The following is a 16161-nucleotide window of genomic DNA, read 5'->3' as shown; positions in this document are numbered from 1 at the left end:
TACCTTAACTCTTCATCATTCATGTTTCTTTAGATCTATAACAAATCTATTTTTTTTTTAAAAATTGTCAATTGGTTTTCTATTTTAAGTTCAATCAAAAAATTTTAAATTTTATAAAATGATCAAAAACTTAACAATCATTTTTTAAGTTAAAAATGAAATTGCCTATAATTTTAAAATTTTAGTTAACTTTTTCAAATGCACTCTTAAAGCTTAAAGAAAACACTTGTGTTATTCATTAAACATAATCAAAATATAATTAAATACATATTTTAACTTCATCAAAATTACTATCAAAAATAATATTTCATGTTGTTATTTAGAGAACAATTTGGCAACCCAACACGATATATTTACGCTTAAAATAATATTTCATATCTTATTTTTAAAATTAAATTAATAATTATAAATTATATATTTGTATAAGTGTTAAATATAATTTTAATATCTTTAATTGCTGTTAAATGGAATTAATTTTATTTTAATTTTTTTTTTTAAGAAAAGAGGGCTGAACAAAGAAAATATTACATACCTGTCCAGAATCCAAAATGTTTTGAACAACCACTTTAGAATCTATATGAAGCTTAATATCTCGAGACCCAAGCTCTTTTACTAATCTTAATCCATCTAGTACACTCGAAAGTTCAACAATATATGCACTACAAGAACTCAAATATCTTGCGTAGCATGCAAGCCACTCACCCGTACGATCTCTTAAAAGACCATCATATTGTGTTATCAAGTCATTTTTACTAGCTTTGTCTGTGTTCAATCTCACCTAATCTTAAGAAGGAGGAAATCACCTTATTTGTTTATCCTCTTGAGGTAAATCCATCTTAGTACCATACATTTCTGATGTAAAAAAAAATACTCAATAGCAACTATAGTACCATGTCTTCACAAATTTTTCATCATGTTATTCCTTATTCCTCCACATCCAAAGTGCATGGCAAAAATATTGTCCAAAGTTCTGACCACAATGGATCACCACTAATACCAAAATTTAAACCAAATTAGTATTCGCCCACTCTTTAATATTACTATTGAAAAAAAGTCTCTCCTAGTTGCAATTTATTTTTCCTCTCATTAGTCATTATCCTACCATGATACACGAACCAAATAAAGACCCTTATTTGTTCAAGGACTTTAAGCTTCTATATCAACCCACCATCTATCATGATACACCGATGTTAGAATATTCTCGTGGATAATCTTCCTAATTCTCCATGCTTCTCGTAAATCTGCAGTTATATTGACTGACACTCCTTCTTTGTCGTGATAGGCTATCTTTAAGTGGACTGTAAAAGCAATCACATCCAATTTCGCTAAGAATGATCTTTCTAGAATACATTTGAAGGTGCTTTTATGCTATACCATGAGGAACGAGAGAGTTATTGTAACACCCCAATTTTTATTAAATTATTTTATTTTGATCATTTGTGATATTTTAATGCTTTATTTAATTATTAGATAGTAATAATTAAATAAATAGAAGTCTTGGGTGTGTGTGATCTTGAGATGAGGGTGTTGGGAGAGAGTAGAAGTGGTTAGAATAAATTGGAATTAATTTATAATTATTTTAATACTTAAAATAATAGTAGTTTATTTGATTTATTTAATTAAAATGAGGAATAGAGAATTCGGGCCATATTTGAAAATTAAGAGAAATAAAGGGAACAATGAGTAAGAGAGGAATAAGTAAGGGGAGAAAAGTAGAAATAATGAGAGTTGAATAATTAGGTTAATATAAGTTTAGAAAGCCTTAATTCTATTCAGTACGTAGAAACTTTGGAAAAGAGAGAAATAGACTTGAGACAAGAGAGAGACTAGAAGTTGAAGGGAGAGTACATTCAAACCAATTCAGATTCAGATTTCTTGCTAGGAAAATTAGGTAAGGGGGAGATTTATTCTTTAATGAGTGTTTAAGCATAAGGGGTAGGATTGAGGAATCTTTAACCTCCAATAGGATTGTACGTGTTGTATATGAAATATGTATAATTGTGTTGGATTGATGTTATATGATGAATTTGATGATCAAATTCGTGTACTAATATGTGTTAGACGTTGGCCTAAGGATCTAGAGGGGGGTGAATAGATCTCTCAGAGTTTTTCGGAATTATTTCGAACTAAAGCGAAAGCGGTTCTGAATCGACTTACGTCTATTCCGGACCGATATTGCAAGGGTTGTATATGTGATAAAACCACAAAATAATTGAGATTAACAATGAAATGATATGTTATCGAATCAATATGTTTCACTACAGAAAATCGATTAACTTCCAATTTGATAAACTTTGATTTGCAATGCAGTAATAATGAAAGAAGCAAAAGCACAAACACTTGGTGATAATGATCAAACTGATGGTGATTCAATGTGTGATGAATTGTGATGTTTATACAAGTTTTTAATTCACAATTTTAACACTCGAATCGTTGATCAATTTGCAATTATAACCAAATATGAACAGAACGTAAATGAAAAGATAAAAGCGACAAGAACACGATATTTGTTTAGGCAGTTCATCGATCGTCCTCGCTACGACTACGTCTGCCCCCAATTCCAAACTGAAATTGGGAAATCTTCCATTAATGTTGAAAGCAGTTTATACAAAGAAGATAACAAAGCGATAAACAATAAACCAAATTTGTCGATCCTTTGAATCTTCTTCCCCCTTAATCTTGAGCCAGATCAAGGTCTTCCAAGAGCGTCACTTTGATCCCTTTCTGCAGTGTCTTGAATTGCTTGAACACTTGTTCTTCAATCTTCACACTCAGCTGGATCCTTGATGAAGCCTCTTGATAAAAACCCCCAAAATTCACCAATCTTGGAGGACAAAACCCTCAGATTTTATTCACCAAAAACCCCACAAATCTTCACCCACTAGGAATCTTCAATTCCGTTCCATGGACGTTATCGATCTTGAACGCAAACCCTCAATGCAAAAATGATTGTGTGTAGTTGTGTTGGAGTTGTGTCGATGATCGAAGATGAGAAGCCTTTGTGTATTTTTCAGTCGTTGGTGTTAATGAATAATTAACATGGAATGATATATATAGTTGCTGGTATGTTGGAGCAGAGTAAACACATAATTTGGGAAGTTTTCAGCAAATAGGTTAACCTACTTTAGTGCTTAGGTCGACCTAACAGAAGCAGAGTTAATTGAGTTGAAATTGTCCCAGTTAGGTTGACCTGTTAGGTTGGCCTAAAATCTGTTAGGTTGACCTGCTGAAGGTTTAGGTCGACCTAAAGTCAGTTAGGTTGACCTGTTGAAGGTTTAGGTCGACTTAAAGTCAGTTGTTTCCAGTTAGGTCGACCTGTTGAAGGTTTAGGTCGACCTAAAGTCAGTTGAAATGCATTTTTGTGACTTTTCTTCAGTTTAGGTCGACCTAGGAGTGTGGGTAGGTCGACCTAACAGTGACATGTGTAAATCCCTTCAGTTTAGGTCGACCTAGGAAGGTGAGTGGGTCGACCTAACAGTGGCATGTTTGTATCTTCTTTGTTTGCCTTAATTTGAGTCGACCAAATGATGCACTGGGTCGGCCTAGTTGATGCAAGACCATATGTTGAGTAATTTGAGCTTTATAGGTTGACCTTGACACATGGTATGTCGACCTACATTGTCTTGGATAGCCAATGCTTGCTTTTCCTTGAGTCACTCACTTGTGCTTTTGTTGTTTGTTCACTTATGATGTTTGCCATGAATCGAAAACTCCTTGGTGAGTATAGGCTTTTACTTACAATATGTGCTAAATATAATGTACGAGTTGTTTCCATGTTATGTCATTGTTGATGTTGTTGAAGGTTATAATGATTTTATGAAGCTATGAAAATAAGTGATTAAAGGTGTTACATTGATGTGATAATATGATACTGATGTTTAAATGTGATGTAAGAAATGTTTTGTGTCAATTTTGAGTGCCTGGAATGAAAAATCAGAGTTCTGAATTGAACTCCATGCAAAAAATAAAAATCCAGCAAGAAACAATTGAGAGGTGACAGTGTGTTGGATGTTGTGACTCTTTAAAATGCATCGATTGACGATAATAGGTGAGGAGATGGACCTGTTTTCTTGAGCATTTTCGGATAAGTTACCTCCTGAGCTCATTTTGTTTACGGTGGAAAACTTTCTTCAGATTGAGAACAAGTTGTTCTTGATGAAAACGCAGAAATCAAATATCGATTCCCATAGATGGCACCATTGTTCCGCTCTAGAATCAGACATATAAAGAGTTAAAGAACTTGCGGCGGAGTAGAGCCTTCGGTGTGACAGAGCGGGGGTGTACCTACAATGTTAGCACTCCAAAACTTGTGTAAGTACGTCAATGAGTATAAAGTATTTAAATTGTGTTTTAAATTCCTTACCTGAAATGAGCTTAATCAAGAAGTATTAAATCTTCTTATTGCCTATGGTTAGAGAGGTGTAAATTCTATGGAACCACTTCAATGTCAGAATCTTGCGCACTTAAAATACCTTTATCATGAACATTAAAAAAATGAGTTTTAGTCCCTACTATTTTTTAATGGACATCTCCACTTCTTTTGAAAAACGTATATTGGTATTCTAAGGGAGATGATCTTTCCCTTATGCATTAAAACTATAGTAATGGACATCTCCATTTCTTTTGAGAAATGAAGATGATCTTTACTCCATGTTTAGAATACCAATATATGGCTTTTTTTACTAAATTTTTGAATTTTTTAATATGAGAAGAATTAAATATGAATTTTTAAAATTTTATATGATAATTATAAAAGTAATAAAAATTTCGACTTAGAAATTAAATTTTGAGTTTTTTTTCGAAAATTTTTTATAACATTCTAAACATGTCTGCAACATAATAATTAAAAAATAAACTACGTGAATAATAATTTTATATGAACTAAAACATGCCATTTTTTTACTAGGATCAAAAATAAATTTTAATAATTTTTTAAAAATTCATCAATCTCTAATCTCTCCTAACCGATATCTATCTCGACATTGTTATTTTTTTTTTTGTTTATAGAGATTGTAATTATAGTTTAAATTTAAAACTAGAATTTTTGCTTTATTCTTGAACTCACTTCAATATATTAGAAAATAAATAAATCACTTAACAAGTCATAATAAGCATTTTAACAAAATAATTCCATTCAAAAATTAATTTTTGATGTACTAGTAACGAAAATGTTCATTTCTCATTTTATTCCAACACGAAGTAGAGAGCTTTGTATTGTACTCCCGCAGGCCGCAGCCACATAAGACCACCAGCGAGAAAATCAGAGTTCCAAAACTCAATTCAACTCTAACCCTCTTCCTTTAATTCAAACTCCAACGGAACAAAATCCAAATCAAGCTTCAATGAAACCCAACACTACAACCACTTGTTGGTGTTCCTTATTCTTATGCTTCACTATTTGTGTTCAATTCCAACCTTGTTTAGGATCTACCAAGACAACCACCGATGAAGCTTACGTTACTCTTTTATACGGTGATGAATTCTTACTCGGCGTTCGAGTTCTCGGCAAATCAATTCGCAACACTCGATCCAATAAAGACATGGTTGTTTTAGTCTCCGATGGTGTTTCCGATTTCGCCAAAAACCTTCTCCTTGTAACTAATCTTTTTTCCTCACCCAATACTGCCAATTTCTCAAAATTCTAATTTTTTTTTTTTAACATTATCTTATGAATCTCTATTTTTGGTTAACCTAGGTTTTGTTATTATACCTTCTAATTTTAACTTATTTGTGGTTTTTTTTTGTTTTGTTGGTGTGTTTATACTATAGGCTGATGGCTGGATAATTGAGCAGATTACTTTACTTGCTAACCCTAATCGTGTTCGTCCGAAGCGATTTTGGGGTGTTTATACTAAGTTGAAAATATTTAACATGACCCATTACAAAAAAGGTGATTTTTTTTGAAAATTTTGTTTTGGGTTGTTAGTTACTATTTATATAGCTTTTGTGCTATTTGGGTGATGTGATTATTGGTTGTTTGTGTGATGTGATTAAATATTAAATATGAATTTGCAGTTGTTTACCTTGATGCGGATACTATTGTGGTTAAAAATATTGATGATCTTTTCAAATGTCGGAGATTTTGTGCTAATTTGAAGCATTCCGAGAGGTTGAATTCGGGAGTTATGGTTGTCGAGCCGTCTGAAACTGTTTTTAATGATATGGTGGATAAAATAAAAACTACTGCTTCTTACACTGGAGGTAGAGCGGATTTTTCGGGCAATTTGTTTCTTTGAATTTATTTGGGTGAAGATGTGAATTTAGACATGATAGGGTTTTTTAACTAGTGTCTTCTGTTTTTCCCCCTTTTGACAGGAGATCAGGGATTTCTCAATTCCTATTTCTCTGGATTTCCTAATGCACATGTTTTTGATCCAAATTTGTCCCCGGAGGTGTTGAAATCCAGACCTGTTCCAGAAATGGAGAGACTGTCAACACTGTATAATGCAGATGTTGGTCTTTACATGCTTGCTAACAAGGTACGAAATATTGGTACTGAGGAGATGGTTCTTTCATCTTAACTTATGTAATTAGAGTCAGTGAGGTGAGATGGATGTTTGACCATGTTTAAGCTTCATTATACTTTATCTGGTTATTTGAGTTCAGCTTAGGTAGAATGTATGGTGTTGGGTTTGATCACTTTATCGAATAAATGCCTATTTTGTCTTAGAAAGTCACACATTTACATTTCCCTAATGACTAAAACTGGTGTTGTTCAATTCATAAGATGTGATTTGTTGTTGTCGTCGTCCTATTGATCGATAATGTTTGCGATCATTGGAATAAAATATGAGATTCAAGACATCTATATCAATAATCTCTAAAGGATTTATTTGTGGTACTGTGTGAATTTGATGAAAAATTTAGTAGCATCATTTCTTGTGGAGATTTTTGTTTTATCGCCTTATATAGGGCACCTAGCCTGGATTTCTGTCTAGGTGCTGCAACCCTTCATGCATGCTTACTTCTTCAAATCTCGAATAATGAGTTTATTTTGTAGAATATTTTATACTTACACTTGCATGCATACCAAATATAGCATTCTTCTAACTTTACATGCTGACCTATCCAGTGGATGGTAGATGAAAAAGAGCTCCGTGTGATTCACTATACACTGGGACCTCTTAAGCCTTGGGACTGGTGGACATCTTGGCTTTTGAAACCTGTTGATGTCTGGCAGGTACTTGTTCAATTAATTATCCTCTTTTGGTCTGTTATTAATGTTGTAAAAACTGGTCCTCATCGCCAAGGCAACACTGCCTAAGTAATCACGTCTACCCAGTTGAATCTTGTGACAAAGTTTGCTGACTTATTTCTCCTTACTTTGGTGGGGCTCTTCAGGATGTAAGGGAACGGCTCGGGGAATCCCTTCCTGGGACAAGAGGCGGCCAAAATCCTAATGACTATTTTCTTGTGAAATTTCTTTTTCTGCTACCATTCTGTGCTTTACTATTCTGCTGCTATCATTCATTTATGAAGGTAAGCTCTCATGCATTTTAGTTGATATTCTTGTCCAATCTCAAGAATTAAGCACACAGGGCTTCAAATAAATCTCGGAACACTGTATTTTCTGCAGAATCGAGAGTACTTTGGTTCATTTTTTAGAGGCTCGCTTTGTGATCAAGTCAGACACCTTTATTATAAGATTAGGTCAAGTGGAACAATTGCATATACAAGCATGTCAACATCAGCAACCAATTCAATTCACCAGGTTGGTTTTCTCATTGTCTTTTGGTTTGAGGTTTGGATCCTCTCATTCGAGGCCTTTATATGACCTAGTCATTTGATCTTGACGAGGGAGACAAACACAATGCCTTGTGTAATGCCTCACAAAATCACTAGTAGAGGGCTCCACGTTCTTTTCATGCACAGGAAGTTATAGCTATTTGTCTAATATTATCATTAAACGACCTGCTCAATGTTGTCATGTCATAGCTTCAAATAAGAGGATGCATAACCTACGGTTGGACTTGCATACTTCTATTTATGCATTTGAATCATATTAAATTTGTTTCTTTGGTGTCAAGCAGCTCTCAAATGGTTCTCAGTGCAAGGTTCCTACCTATCTGGGGGGTATTTCTGTATGTGTCTGTTTAACGACTGCAGTGGTGTCCCTTGGGCTAGCTCTCTTGATTGTTCCCCGGCAAGTGCTGCCATGGACTGGTTTGCTTTTGATGTATGAATGGACATTCACAATATTTATTATATTATTTGGAGGTTATCTCCATTTGATTTATCGGTGGGGAAAATACGTGGCATCACGGGCAGCATCCTCGTCACTTCCCGAGTCTTTGGATTACGATTCTGGAAAACGTATGTTATCAAGAGTAAAACTTATAATGTGGTTTTACGTTTCCTTTTCATTTTGACCCGGAGATGCTTTTTACTTTTATATTTTAATTTTTTCAGTAAATTAATTTTATAATGTATTTTCAGGTCATCAGCGACAAATGTCATCGTGTGACGTTGCTACGTGGTACTATGGTTTAGGGATGGCCTTGTTGGCCATTGGTGCTCCATCTTTGCCTTGTCTTTTTGGAATAACTGCCTTGTTTTTAAGGTAATTTGTGTTCTAATGTAGAATCTTTCCTAGAATCACATTACCATGGACTCTTGGCCTTTACTTGTTGCAAGTAGTTTTGATAAGAAAACTGCGTTGTTGTTCGATATTTCTTTTGAAGTTACACTCAACATTTTATTATTCTAATGTAACAGGTTAGGTTTGATGGTTGTTGGGGGCATCATTTTGGCATCTTTCATGACATATGCTTCAGAACATCTTGCTATCAGGTCATTTCTAAAAGGCCTTGATGAGTGGGATATTGCTCCAAATAGGAGCTTGTTTTTGTTATGTTGATTTTTGTAACAATAGGAAGTGATGTAAGACCATAGCTTTTACATCTTCCAGCCTAGATATGTGTTGTTGTTCTAGTTGAAGATGTATATAAATGAATTTTTGTATATCTGGCATTGTTGTAATATTAATTGTTATTAAATTTTGCAAAACAAGTTTTCCATGATTAACCTCTCATGACATCCTTCAAATTTCAAACTCTAGTTGGCCTTAGCAGCTTACAGATCTGTGCATGTGCACCTTTTTAGATGCTATTCTTATTCTATCAGTTTTGTGATGTGCAAGTTATTATTGTATTAGTTTGTTCTCAGCACCAAATGCCATGCCAAGTTGTCATTTAATTATAACTATGAATGACAGACAGCACTTCTTAAGCCATGGCAATGACAGCACTTCTTAAGCCATGGCAATGACAGCACTTCTAGCCTGAACTAGTAATTCCATGTGGTCCTTGTTGTCATAAACTAGTGGTTTCATTGTAAAGACATTTTATGTGGAATCTCGGGTTGGAACTCGGGTCATCACATTTCTTTCTTTCTGCAAATATTTTGAGAAAAAAACAACAAAAATGAAAGAAAGAAAAGGAATGTTTGATTGTGTTTATATCATATTGTTAGAACTTCTATAAAAAAAATAAAATAAGAGACTACTTTAGAAAAAAAATGAGTAGTGCTATTTAGTACGAAGCAATTTGAAGAAGAAATGCAAGAATGAGTATGTGTCACTATTTTAGTGGTAAATTTTAAATTAGTTTTAAATTTAATTTCCTTTTTAATAGGGATCATGGGGTTGTGGTGATAATGGACGGTTGAGATTTATTTTTGCATTTCTTGTTTTTCCACTTTCTTACTAATAAGCATTTTCCAAAAAAAATAAAGCCAAAAATTATTTTCCCACCCCTTAACCTCTCAAAATCTTAAAGTTGACAAAAATATTCTATGAATGAGTATTATATGGATTATGAAATTCAAAACTTTTCTTCGTGAATTTTGAATTGGGGATTACTTCTCCTACGCTAAGTTCACTTAACTCCTATGTAACAAATTATAAATAAATTTTGTTTTTTTAAGATATATTGAATAATGGATCAAAACTTGTTTATGGAGGGAATATCTCGCATTCTCGTGAAAAATCTAAAATGCCTCTTAAATATGTATGTTGTTTATGGAGGGAGTATCTCGCACTCTCGTGAAAAATCTAAAATGCCTCTTAAATATGGAAATATATTTTTAAACATATAAAAAATTCAACAAAAAAAACAAAAATGTACGATTGAAAATTGTTGAGCATCACTAATTATGAAAAAAAAACATAAATTAGCCTCAAACATTGTCACTGCAATTACATTAAAGGTAGAACATTAGATAGATAATCGTCAATATAAATATAACATTATATTTCATTATCAAGTGATGGCTGAAGACGTTTCAACATTTTTAGAATATCTTCGGCCGATCTCACAATCTTCACATCCACATCGACTGGAGCTTTAATTTCGTAGCGGTATAATGTACTCCACATAATAGTTAAGTCTCCATCTCTATTCTGTTGAAACTTGTTGAAATGTATCTTTCCTCCGTTGTCAATTGCGGGTGAACAATAACAAAGTTTCACAATTCTTCAATTGTTTGGGTATAGATTCTCTAGTATTGATTTTATATTGACTAGACAGGTGATCTCCGTGAACCTAAATTAAAGAGAATGCTTCTCTCCGTTGAAGTAGACAAAAGCGAAATATGCAGGCATTTTATGTGTGTTTTGTGGGTGTTTGTGCAAACAAGTATAGTAACACTCATATTTATACAAGTTTTAGATTAATATGAACCTTAGAAACTCAATTCTATCTTAGAGGATATTTTGGAAATGTACTTCCGGATGCACTATCTTTAATTTAGTAAAATCAGGGAGTATACAAAGATGTATTTTAAAAAAAAACCCTGTTAGTTTTTTTTAACAATATGGGGTGTGTTCGGAAAATGCATTTCTGAATAAACCCATATTAGCAATTAAAACAAAAAAATTAAGGCTCGTCCAGAAATGTATTTTCGAATTCACCTTTACCTATTCACACAAAACCTTTTATAGAAACATAACCTCTTACGAAACAAAAAAAAGGTGATTCTCAAGGTGACGTATCCTCTACCTTTATGGGCTCTCCTCAGAATTCAACCAATGATCCTCTAAAAAGCTTCAAATCTTTTGGGTCGAGGCAAAGTATTTCAAACGCCTTCTAATATAGTATGTCTGAGGAGCTTCCATGATGAACAAGAACTATTATAATTTCCCAATCCTCACACTTGACGGTAATGACCATGTGGTCGGCATTATGGGTGTGAATGCCAACTGCATCTTTCTCCGAGAAGGCGATCATGGTTCTAGGATTTTGACGCTTCTGTTTGGTCTTGACTTCTGGTAGGTTTTCTACACTCAGAATCTGGTGAGCGTATCTTCTTCGGGCGGAGCTGGTTTTCTCGCCCCTAGTGAATCCTCATGTTATAACGTTGAGTATGTGGCATGCAACTTTACTACCCCGCCATGAGGCGACTTTTTGGCTTTGTTGGCCTAGGGCTTCCAACGTCATCTCGCCCTCGCGAGTTAGACTTGTCTGATGAATGGGAGAAGTCACCATTCACATATTTCTTGAGGTTCCCTTTTTGTATTAGACTCTCGATTTTCTTTTTGACCTAGTAGAAATCTACAGTGTCGCGCCTTTTGACTCTATGGAACTTTCACCATCTTTCTGGTTCAAATCTCATCATGTCTGCCTTAGGACCAGGCGGCGTACGAATGTAGTGCAGTGGAGTACCTCGTGCCAAATTTACTCATGACGAGTATTCAGATGTGTGAAGTTATCTTTCTCCTTATCTATCATTTTGATCGCAGTCTTGTCTTTTATGGGTTAGGTGTAGTTTCTCCTCCTTAGGAGGTGCGAGCCCTCGGTGTTGGGAACACACTTCTTGATATTGAGTATCTTCTTTTCAAAGTTACTTTCATTTCACTTCATGTAGCACTTTTCCATGTAGCACTCTTCTCTGGTGATCATTTCTATCAACGAAAAACATTGGCTTATGGGCGAGGGACTCGTTGAATTGTCCCGCCTTGAGATCGTTTTTGAACGCCCCCGTAAATATTTCTTGATTCAGAGGGATGACCTTGATGGTGACCTTGTTAAAGCGGGCAAGATATTCCCTCATTGATTAAGACTGTCCCCAAAGAAGGTTAAACAGGTTTGTGGTGGACATTTTCCTGTGACGATTGGCAACGAACTAGTGTACTAGCTTCTTTAATATTTCATGATAGTTATTGATGGAAGCACGGGGTAAACCCATGTACCATCTGAGAGTGGTTTCTTTGAAAGAACCTAATATTAATTTTCACTTTAGGGAGTCGAACACTCCTATGACGCCCACCTGTGTATTGATGAAGGCAATGTGTTTGCAGGGATCGTTGCGCCCATCAAACTTTGCCATAAAGGCTGTTTTGAAGTTTGTATAGTTTGGTTGATTTTGTAATTTCATATTGGTTGCTTTGTGTACCGTCTATGTAATATCCCTAATTTCCTAATCTTGATTATTAGGGAGAAAGGACCGACTTATATTTTCATATATATTAAAACTTGTTTAAATATATTGCCCATATATGCATATATATTAGAAAAAGGTAAATAGGCCGACATATATATATATATATATATATATATATATATATATATATATATATATATATATATATATATATATATATATATATATATATATATATATATATATATATATATATAGAGGTGGGATCAAATTACACCCGAAGAGTTACACCACGAGTTACACTCGTTCAAAAACTACATCTCGAATTAATATTTTTTAAATTCAACCGTTGGATTGAAACATAATATCATATAGATCATACCTATAAAGTTTGAGCTTAATCTATAATGATTTACTATATCATCAAGATATCCAAAGATTAACGTTAAAATGAGCTTTCATATAACGTTAATTTTGATGTGATTTAATGACATAGTAAATCATTATAGATTAAGCTCAAACTTTATAGGTATGATCTATATGATATTATGTTTCAATCCAACGGTTGAATTTAAAAAATATTAATTCGAGATGTAGTTATTGAACGAGTGTAACTCGTGGTGTAACTCTTCGGGTGTAATTTGATCCCTCCTCATATATATATATATATATATATATATATATATATATATATATATATATATATATATATATATATTAAAAAAGTCTAAATAGGCCGACCTATATATGTATATATTGGTCGACCTATAAGATTTCTTAAGTAATATGAATTAATTGAAAACCTTAATGAGAAACAATCTTTTAAATAGGATTTTAGATGAGACAAAAAAAAAAGCGTATAATAGACCATAGACTAGACTCAGAGCTTTTAAATTTATCATAAATTAGACTTAGAAGCGTACTTATTTCCACCCGTACAATGATATTTAATGCTAATTAGGACAAAATTTTTAATATTTATCTGCAAATTCATTCCGCAACTCATTCACCTAAATTAACAATAATTAATTCATAAGTTAATATAACTTATATCAACATTATCCTAAAAGCTAATGTCAAATATTAAATTTCAAGAAATTTTTTTCACACATTACATGGAAAAACAATAAACAAAAGATTTTTCTATTAATGAATTGAATAAAGAATTTGTACGCAAGATATACTATTTTAATTTGATTTAATCACATAATCAACTTCATATCTTATATGGAGAAATAATAAATAATAAAAAAATCTATTATGAATTAACTTAAAGGATTTATTCACAAGATATACTATTTTAATTTGATTTAATCTCAAAGTCACTTTAATTACTATTCTAACTCTAACCTTTTCAAAAATCTTTGTGTTATGTGTTATTCATCTTTATGGTAGTGAATAAGTTATTTTTTCAAATATTTTTTTACAAGAGATTAATTTTTTCAAATATTTTTTCAAATCCAATTAAAACCAACTCATATACTTTCTATCCATTCTACATTCAATTTTCTCGAAATTGAACTAAATTAAGTAATTAAATTAACACTTAGTTGAGAGTTTTACCCACCTTTACATTCATTCCTTAATTAGTATATTTTTTTCTATTAAGAACAATGACACAAATAAACAACATTTAAACCTCGAAACAAGGACAAAAAATCACAGTACAAAAGCTCCACCGAATCAAAACAACAAAAACAAAATGCAGCAGCTACCATTTCCCACTGAAATCAACTCGCCGGAAAACGCAGCCACCACAACCACCACTTTCCAGGTTTTCATTTCTCTCTTTTTTTCACCTAAGCTTATTTTGTTGATAATCAATTTTACATACATTTCTGCTTTTTTTCAGCTTTTTTGATTTGAAGATGAAGTTAGCATAAACTTAACCTAGCAATCGAAAATGGGTAAGAGTAAGAAAAAAAGACAGAAAACGAGTCCTAATGATATTGATAATACTAGTGTTCGCGATGTACTCAACTGTGATGATATCATGCATGAGATTCTACTTCGTGTTCCACCATCAACTTTGTCCAAATTAATCATTGTATCCAAAAGATGGCTCTATGTTGTTTGCGCGTCGTCGTTTCGCCGTCGATATTTGGCTCAATGGGGTCAAGATTTTCGACATTTAGGGTTTTTTGTGTGCAATTTTTTGTACCTTGGAAGACCTAGAAACGGTGTTTGTCGCCCTTCGTGGGAACCCGCGCTTCCGTTCTTGTCGACTTGTAAAGAGGGTGATGATTTTATGAGGTCTGGAATGCTTAAAAAGCTTGGTTACTTTATTGATTCGGCTAATGGTGTTATACTTTCTGGTGTGCATCCTAAGATTTATTATGTTTATGATACAATGGCGAAGCAACGGTATCAGCTTCCGGTGCCTCAGCAGTTTTATAAAACTTTATGTATGGCGTTGATTGTTGAGGAGTATCTTGAGGGTGATATTTGCTATAAAGTGATTCGTGCGAAATGTGAATCTAAGCTTAGGGAACGGAATACGGTGTCGATTGAGACTTACTCGTCGAAAACGGGTAATTGGAAGCAATCTACTCTGATGTGTTCGACATCTTTTGCGCTGGTCCCGAGGACTGTTGGTATGGTGGTTGGAGGAGTTGTACATTGGCTTGCAATTTGGGGGAAACTTGTCATTTATGATCCACGTCTTGGAGATAGGAATGTTGCTTTGGTTAAATTACCGGCGGGTGTGTTATCGCAGGAGCACGAGGAGTCTGTTCTTGGGGAGTCGTCGGATGGGCTTTTGCAGTATGGTCAGAGCAATAACTTGGGTTTGGAGATATGGGTTCTTGAGAAAGAGCCGGGAGCCGGTCCATCCACTTACTGCAACTGTACTCATTTGAAGTACAAATGGATTCTGAGGTGGAGATTGAATTTCAAAGCAATATGGAAGCAAATACCAACTTTTAGCTTGTATTTTAAAGAGACTCAGATATTGTCTTTTCTTCCTCAGAATTCTACATCTGTGTTTATTAGAGTGGGCTGGAACATTTTCCTGTGTGATTTGGAGACCAAAACTGCGGAAGTGGTTAATTATCAAGGGAGAGGAGCCTCCATTTCATGGGAATCTAGCAAAGTTGTTCCTTACTTTCTGCCTGCTTGGCCACACTCTTCATCTGTGTCAGGACAGAATGGAACATGATCTATGTTACTTCAAAGGCTTGTCTTTTTCATATCTAGATGCAGTTGATAATTTCCATTTTGTTTTCAATTAGGATAGATAAATGGAAGTGAAAGTAAAGTTTTAGTATCTTTGTTCTGTTGCAGAAGTCTAGTTAGTTAACCTTCATTTTGCTATATAGAATCAATGGTATGTACTGTTAATACTAATAGGCTGCTTGTTAATCAAGTTCTCTAAAAATATTGCTCCTTCGATCACTGTTCTGTCCAAGTTTTATTTGCATAGAAGAATTGCAGCTGGAAATAATTATACGAACTCATTTTTCTTACCTGATATGTTTGGTTTTATGTTATGAAGCTAATTTCACTTCATACATTAGAAACTGATGGCCCTCACACTAACCATGTTTATTGTGTTTGAGGTGGTAGTTTCTTTTATGTTGCCAAGCAGGTGTTTAAAATTTTCAAGTACATTGTGTATTTCTTTTTGGTACATTCATCGTGAATTTTCTAGAACTCAACCTGGATTCAGTGTGAAACAATAGCATAACTAATTTGAAGGAAAATGCTAACGAGTGTCTTTAAGATGTTGATTAAAGAAATAAATATAGAAATGTTTTGTTGCACAATGGTGTATCCAAACCATTT

The 16161-nt window shown here is 33.7% G+C and overlaps 2 protein-coding genes across 2 annotated transcripts; both read left to right on the top strand.

Moving 5' to 3' along the window:
• The first annotated feature begins 5174 nt into the window (after window positions 1-5174).
• On the top strand, window positions 5175-9031 carry LOC131610679 (inositol phosphorylceramide glucuronosyltransferase 1-like). Its single transcript, XM_058882695.1, has 10 exons — window positions 5175-5594; window positions 5770-5890; window positions 6016-6201; window positions 6316-6479; window positions 7073-7180; window positions 7342-7479; window positions 7577-7711; window positions 8031-8313; window positions 8437-8560; window positions 8716-9031. The coding sequence occupies exons 1-10, from the start codon at window positions 5343-5345 to the stop codon at window positions 8855-8857; spliced, it is 1653 nt and encodes a 550-aa protein (XP_058738678.1). The 5' UTR covers window positions 5175-5342; the 3' UTR covers window positions 8858-9031.
• A 4967-nt stretch (window positions 9032-13998) lies between these two features.
• On the top strand, window positions 13999-15829 carry LOC131612870 (F-box protein At5g03970). Its single transcript, XM_058884620.1, has 2 exons — window positions 13999-14152; window positions 14231-15829. The coding sequence occupies exon 2, from the start codon at window positions 14282-14284 to the stop codon at window positions 15533-15535; it is 1254 nt and encodes a 417-aa protein (XP_058740603.1). The 5' UTR covers window positions 13999-14152; window positions 14231-14281; the 3' UTR covers window positions 15536-15829.
• Window positions 15830-16161: the final 332 nt, after the last annotated feature.

Source organism: Vicia villosa, linkage group LG6 (assembly GCF_029867415.1).
Source record: "Vicia villosa cultivar HV-30 ecotype Madison, WI linkage group LG6, Vvil1.0, whole genome shotgun sequence".
Classification (NCBI taxonomy): Eukaryota; Viridiplantae; Streptophyta; class Magnoliopsida; order Fabales; family Fabaceae; genus Vicia; species Vicia villosa.
Note: the sequence above shows the minus strand (reverse complement) of the source record. Positions and strands in the feature narration are given on the sequence as shown.